This window comes from Lutra lutra, chromosome 1 (genome assembly GCF_902655055.1).
Source record: "Lutra lutra chromosome 1, mLutLut1.2, whole genome shotgun sequence".
NCBI lineage: Eukaryota > Metazoa > Chordata > Mammalia > Carnivora > Mustelidae > Lutra > Lutra lutra.
In genome coordinates, this window is record NC_062278.1 from 218,987,127 (window position 1) to 218,994,977 (window position 7,851).

The 7,851-nt window shown below is 44.8% G+C and overlaps 1 protein-coding gene across 1 annotated transcript; it reads right to left on the reverse strand.

Annotated features, from left to right (window-relative positions):
- Window positions 1–250: 250 nt before the first annotated feature.
- On the reverse strand, window positions 251–1,320 carry LOC125088401 (transcription initiation factor TFIID subunit 9-like). Its single transcript, XM_047709510.1, has one exon. It carries the CDS (start codon window positions 1,144–1,146, stop codon window positions 352–354), a length of 795 nt encoding a protein of 264 aa, XP_047565466.1. The 5' UTR covers window positions 1,147–1,320; the 3' UTR covers window positions 251–351.
- Window positions 1,321–7,851: the final 6,531 nt, after the last annotated feature.

Consider the following 7,851-nt stretch of genomic DNA (forward strand, 5'->3'; position numbering starts at 1 on the left):
TGGAGATCCCATGTTGAGAATGGAAGCATCACAAGATGGGAGGAGCCTGGGCCACCTGACGGACAACCTTCCAGGATAGATACACACACGCAGTGAATTTTGCTTATGTGAGAAATAAACTTTTTTTTTTGATGAAAACAGTTTTATTTTTTACACTTAAAGGCTGATGAATAACCATTACTAATCCTATTAAAGAAAACCCAACATCTCAATCGGAAAGGATAACCATATTTACTCATTAAACAGCATTTAAGTTTTCTACAACAGAACTTGAAAATACCCAGCATGCATGTTTAATCTAGTACAATGGATTCAAGACCAAGTATACATGTTACAAGCATCAAGGCTGGATTACAAATTATCATAGTCATCATCGTCATCATCGTCATCATCATCATCTTCTCGTTTTCTTTTCATTGCATTTGATGATTCATTGGCAGTATTTTGTGATGACACCATGTTAGTGGTAATAAGAATGTTTTTGGACCCAATTAATGATGGATTAATCAGAACATTCTGAACTGCGGATGTTGCAGGAATTGATGATTTTACAGTTGGGGACTGTGAAGTGGGCATCTGTACTGTAAACCTTTGCCCTGTGAGGGACATTGGAGTCCCTACTTTAGTTGACACAGACATGGTCTGTGGGGTTGGTGTGCCAAGAGTGGGAGTACTTGGTCTGCTAGTAACTGAACCAACACTTAACCGTGGAACTGTTATTCTTCCTGCAGAGGTAGATGCCTTTTTTTGTAAAGACTTAAGTCTATAGTTTGGAGCGGTCAAGCAGTATCTATGAGGTGGCAACCTGGGGCCTGAATATGGCTTAATTAATGGCAAAGGAGTTTGATTTCTTTGCCTTGCAATATCTAATAAAAAATCTCTTGGGGGAGGAGAGGTAAAAGACTGATCAGCACGACACTGGATGGCCAATCGCACATCATCTGCATCAACAGTAGCTTTCTTAGCATGGCTGGAATAAATTTTTGCATCATCTAGAATTGTGGTCACATATCCGAAGGCAAACTCCAACATCTGATTTATAACTCTTGGCTCATATTCTGTAACCCCCATATCCTTCAGGATTTGTGCCATCATCTGTGCATCTTTCGGCATGCTCTTGGGAGAAGCCATCTTGCCAGACTCCATGATATCCGTTGATCAGACTTCCCGAGCTAAATCACCCACATTAATGTATTTCAGTCCTGATCTTGATGCAAGTTCTTTGCCTAGCGTGGTTTTTCCAACCCCTGGTGTACCGGTGAGCAGGATGTTCGGAAGCAACATGGTCCTCACCGCGCTGGCTCCGGGCGTCTAGGCCCACGCGCTTTTTTCGAGAAATAAACTTTTAAGACATTTTCTTAGTCTAGCAATGGACCTATCCTGCTCAGTACTACACTAGACAATGTCAAATTGTTTTCAGGGTGATTGACCATCCCATGTTTCCACCAGTCAGGGATGAGAGATTCCTTGCTCCTCATCCTTGCCAATACTTTTAATTAGCCAACTTTTTTTTTTTTTGAAATGTGTCTATGGCAACAGAAAAGCCACAAGAATATAATGAACTGCCATAGACCTTTCACCCAAATACATAAATCACTTCCATTTTGCCATATTCTTCTTTCCCCTCCTTCCCTCACCGACCCCCACCCCCAGTTTCCACAGAACTATTTCGAGGCAAGTTGTGAACAACATGTCCCCTCATTCCTAAGTATTTAAGGATGTATCTCCCCAAAACTGGGACGTTATCTTACGTAACTCCATGTCGTTTATCAGTTTCAGAAATCTTATTCTGGTAGAGCGCTCTTATAATATATGTTCATATTCACATTTCAGCTGTGGCTCAATCATGTCCTTCACAGCCTGGGGCATTTTCAGATTTTTAAACTTTGTCCAACTGAATCCGTCACCATGATTTACCTAAACATTGTTTTCAAATAAACCCACTTTTCAAAAAATGTGAATCCACACATTTATTTCAAAAGGACAATTTTACAGTGCTCCCCCAAAATGGCAAGCTAGGAAAGTAGATAAACAGCAATTATAGAAACTTATGCTAAGATGGGTCTGTCCCCTCTCTGGATTGTGGTGGTGGTTTTGAAGGTGTGTGTGTGTGTGTCAAGATGTATTGAATTATATATTTTAAATTTTTTTATCTGATAGAGATCACAAGTAGGCAGAGAGGCAGGCAGGCAGAGAGAGAGGAGGAAGCAGGCTCACCACTGAGCAGAGAGCCCAATGTGGGGCTCGATCCCTGGACCGTGAGATCATGACCCAAGCCAAAGGCAGAGGCTTTAACCCACTGAGCCATCCAGGCACCCCTGAATTATATATTTTAAACACATGTAGTTTATTGTATGTCAACTATACCTCAATAAAGCGGTCTTAAAAGCAATGCAGAGAAGCCAAAAGGTGAAATTCTAGCCCAGAAGGAGAGACCAGGAGCAGATACAGGCTCTGAAGTCACCGTAGCACCCAATGGAGCCTTTCTCATTGACCAAAACTGCCAGAAAGAGAGATTAAGAGACTTCGACTTTCTCACAATGGGATCCAATGTTATTTAACACCATAAAAAGGTTCCCACCCTTTGGGAAACAGTGTCCCCTCCTTGTGTGTGACTCTGGGGCAGGTCACTTGAACCTCTGTGAGCCTCTGTTTTCTCCTCTGTAAGATGACCCTGTGAGGTAGGGTTGGGGGTAGGGGGTATCTTGGTGATTAAGGGCACCACACCAAAGAGGCAGCTTTAGCTCCACACCATGGAGCTCCTGCAGTATCTGGGATGATGAAACGAGATCGCGTTCGCACAGTGCTTGGTGCTGCCAATAAACATAATTATTAGCCCAGTACCATCCAGTGGAAATCTTGTGTGAGCTAGATATGTAACATAACTTTTTCTAGTAGCCATATTTTGGAAGTAAACAGGATCTACTGACATGAATTCTAATAATATCCTGTATTTAACCCCATATCCAAAATCCCGTTGTTTCAACACATGGCACTGGCCCCATTTCAAGTGCTTAGTAGCCACCATGTGGTCAGAAGCTACCATACTGGATAGAGAAGCATTAGACTTGATTAGTACTTGTTGCCTGAAGAGTAAACTTTCAGACACACTCACCATAGCACTATTATTATTTTAAAAAGGTTTATTTATCCATTTTAGAGAAAGAGAAACTGCGCACACAAGCAAGGGGACGGGGCAAAAGAAGAGGGAAAGAATTCCAAGCAGGCTCCGACTCCCCACTGTGCACAGAGCCTGATGCGGGGTTTGATCCCATGATCCTGAGATCCCAACCTGAGCCAAAACCAAGAGTTGGATGCTCAACTAACTGAGCCTCCCAGGTGTGCTCCTCACCGTAGCATTATTTATAAAAGAAAAAGAAAAGAATACAACTTTCTAACATAGGAGATTATCTCAGGTATGACAATGCATCCATTCATGCAATGGGATATTCTACAGCCATTAAAATGGTACTGTAACACCCGTTGTGATGGTTCATTTATGTGTTGATTTAAACTGATGCTCAGGTACCTGGTAAACATCTTTCTCGTCTTCGGAGAGTGTTTCTGGAAGAGATTAGCATTTGAATCAGTGGACTGAATGAAAGAAGATTGTTCTAACGCAGGATGGTTTCATCCAGGCCACGGCAGACCCAATAGAACAAAAAGGTGGATAGAGTAAGGGGGAATTGCTCTGTGTTTGAGAGAGCTCTTTTTCCTGCCCTTGGACATTGGCGCTCCTGTTCCTGGTTCCTCCGGTCGTTAGACTGAGACTCGAACTTCCACCATCAGGTCCTGGTTCTCAGGCCTCTGCTACTTGTGCTGAATTATATCACTGGGTTATATTATTTTTTTCTGGTTCTGTAGCTTGTAGATGGTAGATCATGGGCTTCTTGGCCTCCATATCAGGTGAGCCAATTCCTATAATGAATCTGGTGATAGATGATAGATAGATCAATCAGGGTTCTTCCTGATTAATACACCCCGTGTTCATAGTAACCCTATTTCATAATAGCCAAAAGGTAAAAACAGCCCCAATGTTCATTGTAAACAACATATGGTCTATTCATACAATGGAATATTATTCAGCCTTTAAAAGGAAGGACAATCTGAATCTGACACCTGCTACAACATGGATGAAACTTGAAAACAGTATGCTCCCTAGAATCATCCAGAAGGAGGATAGTAGATGGTGGGAGCCAGGGTCTGTGGGGAGGGGATGGGTGAGTTAGTGTTTAATGGGAGAGAGATGTGAAGATGGAAAAACTCTAGAGATGGATGGTGGGGATGGTTGCACATAGTGGAGTGTGCTTAGCACCACTCAACTGTACACTACATGTGGCTAGATGGTAAGTTTTACGTTATATGTGTTTTACTATAGTTAAGAATAAAAAATAAAATGTTAAAAGAATTATAGTGAGGAGTGCTTTGAAATATGGAAGGAATTAATGACATTCTAATGTGAAAAAATTAGGCAACAAACAGTACACCCAAATCTTTGTAAAAAAATAATATAAATGATTTTTTATTTTTTTAAAAGATTTTGTTTATTTATTCGACAGATGGAGATCACAAGTAGGCAGAGAGGCAGGCAGAGAGAGAGAGGGAAGCAGGGTCCCCGCTGAGCAGAGAACCTGAGGCAGGGCTCGATCCCAGGACCCCGGGATCACAACCTGAGCTGAAGGCAGAGGCTTTAACCCACTGAGCCACTCAGGTACCCCCATAAATGATTTTTTAAAAGATTTTATTTATTTACTTGAGAGAGAGCACAGAGGGAGAGGGAGAGGGAGACTCCCCCCGAGCAAAGGGCCCAGCACAGGGCTCAATCCCAGGACCCTGAGATCATGACCTGAACCAAGGCAGATGCTTACCAACAGAACCCCCCAGGTGCCCCTATACACGTTTTTTTTAAGCTGAAATATGTCACTATTAACAGTTATGTCTGGGGGGTTAAGATTATCAGTGAGTTTTCTACGATGCATGTGTGTTATTTGATGCTTATGACAATATAGATAAGGACAAAAAATCAGCCTCTTTCCTACTGAGGCTCATGGCGGGGGTGAGAGGAGAGAACAGAGGTGAGTAAATTCAGTAGTGGCTCTGCAGCTGAGTCTCATGGCGGGGCTGGGATGGTCTAATGGTCTTTGTGACTGGTTATGTGGACCATGTGGTCGCTGGTCAGTGGACAGACCCCAGCTTCAAACCTGGACAAGGGTGTGAGGGGAGAGAGAAGAAGAATAGGAAGGAGCCCCTAAGTAAGAAGAGGACATGAGACCTTTGTCTGGGGGAGTGGAGTAGTCAGAGCACATTGGCAGCCTCCTGGCCACCCCCAGGGGTGTCTGCCTCTCCTACAAGCCCCTGGGAGTTCCTTCTTGGTACTGGTCCAGGTGGGACGCCCATGTCCACCAGAGACAGAGTTCCAGCCTCACCATCTCCACACTGTCCCCTATCCCTACTCCCATTTCCATCCCTAGCTCCTCCAACTCCATTCTGCCATAAGACCCATCTTCAGTCCCACTCCTAACCTCATTCCAATCCTCACCCAGTCTCCAGCCCTTCCCAACCCCCTCTTTACCTCATCTCCCTCTCCACTCTCAGTCTCCAACTTCGCTACTCCCAGACCCTCCTCCTCCCCGCTGTGGTGCTGAGTAATGATTCCCCGCAAATATCCATGTCTTTGTTACTGAATCTTGGGAGTATGTTCCCTGCAAAGAGGCTTCGCAGTTGTGATTGACGTAAGGATCTGGAGAAGGGAAGTGATCCTGGATTGTTCTGGTGGGGCCCAGTGTCATCTCAGGGTCTTTAGGACAGGGTCACTATCAGAGAGAAGGAAATATGATGATGGAATTCAAAGGGGAGCAACATGCATTGAAATGGAGGAAGGGGCTCAAACCAGGGAATGCAGGAAGCTTCTAGAAGCTGGAAAAGGCAAGGAATGGATTCTCCCCCTAGAGCCTCCAAGAGGAACTAGCCCTATGGACACTTGGATTTTTGCCTCAGAAGACTCATTTTGAACTCCTGATCTCTGGAACTGTAGGATAATGTATGTGTGTTGTTTTAAGCTACTATTTGTCTTAATTCGTAAGCAGCCCTGGGAGCTCACCCACCCCACCCCCCAGGCTCTGGCCCTTTGCACACCCTCCCTTGCCTCCTTCTCTCCTTCTAGCAGAGGGAGAAGCCACACACTTGCCCGGTTGTCCTGTTTCCCTAGTCAGCTCTGTGCAGGCCGATTTCCCAAACTCTTCAGGCTGGGCTGGGTGTGGGCACCTGTCACCACCTTGCTTCCTGATGCTAACTAAACCTTCCACTGAGGTCCCAGAGAGCCAGATCCCAACAGTTGTGCCCTGCCCTGGATTTGAGCATGGCAGGAGGTCAGAGACCATGTGCTCCACCCCCTCACGGACTCAGGCTCCCTGCTTTCAGCTGGGCTGGCTTCTGTTTGCTGACCTGGCCCCGCTGGGGAGGGGATTGGGAGGCCAAGGCCATGGCTAAGTGGTAGGGTTTCAGCTGCTCTGGGGAAGTCGAGACCCACTTGGGCAGAGCCTTTAATTCGGGCTCTGGGAACTTCTCACCCCCATACCTGGCATCTATCCCATCTCCCCAAAGGATCTCAAAGGTAGCTCCGGGGCACCTGGCAGGGAATGAGCATGGAAGCTTTGACACCTTGTGGGTAATAATAACCATAATAATAGTAGCAACGATGATATTTGTGTCTGGATGAAGCACAAATATTTGACCTTCACAGACCACCCTCAAGATTTTCATATTATCCACCTTCTGCCAAGCTCTATTTATATTTTGTCAAATAAAACCCTTTTAAAAACCCTAAACCCATTACTTTTTTTTAAAACTGTGGAAAATTATACATAACATAAAACTGATCATCTTAACCATTTTTGAATGTACAGCTGTGGCATGAAGCACTTTCACATAATCCTGCTGCCACCCCCACCTTCCGTCTCCAGAACTTTCCATGTCCCCAAACAGAGACTGTCCCCATGAACCACGGAATCCCCATCCCCTGCCCCAGACCCGGCTCCCACCAGCTCCTCTCTGTCTATGTGGACAGGACTCCTCTGGGGACCTCCTAGGAGTGGGGTCCTGCAGGATGTGTCCTTCTAGGTCTGGCTTCTCTCACTGAGCCCAGTGTCCTCAAGGTCCCTCCACATTGTAGCAGGTGTCAGGATTCCTTCCCTTGTGAGGCTGAATCATATTGCATTGTATTGCTATACCACATTCTGTCGATCCATTCATCCACTGGTGAAAAGCCTAAATCAATTACTCAAAAAGAAACACAACTCTTTTATCTGGGATAATTATACACTCACAAGAAATTGCAGGAATTCCACAGGTCCCCTGTACATTTTACTCAGCTTTTTCCCCAGTGGTGCATCTTACATAGTTATACAGTTCCCAAAACTGGACATTTTCCTGGATGTAACCTACAGATCTCATGCAGATTTCAACAGCTCTTATGTTCATGTGTGTGTATGTGTCTATGCAATTTCCTCACGTATATAGATTTCGGTAACCACCCCCAGAATTAGAAAGCTTAAATCAGGGGAGCCTGGGTGGCTCAGTCAGTTGGACGGCTGCTTTCAGCTTGGGTCATGATCCCAGGATCCTGGGACTGAGCCCCTCGTTGGGCTTCCTGCTCAGTGGGGAGCCTGCCTCCCCTCCTCTCTCTCTGCCTGCCTCTCTGCCTACTTGTGATCTCTGTCAAATAAATAAATAAAATCTTTAAAAAAATTTTTTTAAATAGAAGAGAAATTTTGTAACCCTGCCATGAGTGAAAAGTGGATATCACCCCAGTAAGGGAAGCTTATTTAGAAACAAATACAATGTAACAGTGTC

Bases quoted from the DNA above. Each gene is read 5' to 3' on its own strand.
- LOC125088401 (XM_047709510.1), bottom strand. From the start codon at position 1,146: ATGGAGTCTGGCAAGATGGCTTCTCCCAAGAGCATGCCGAAAGATGCA.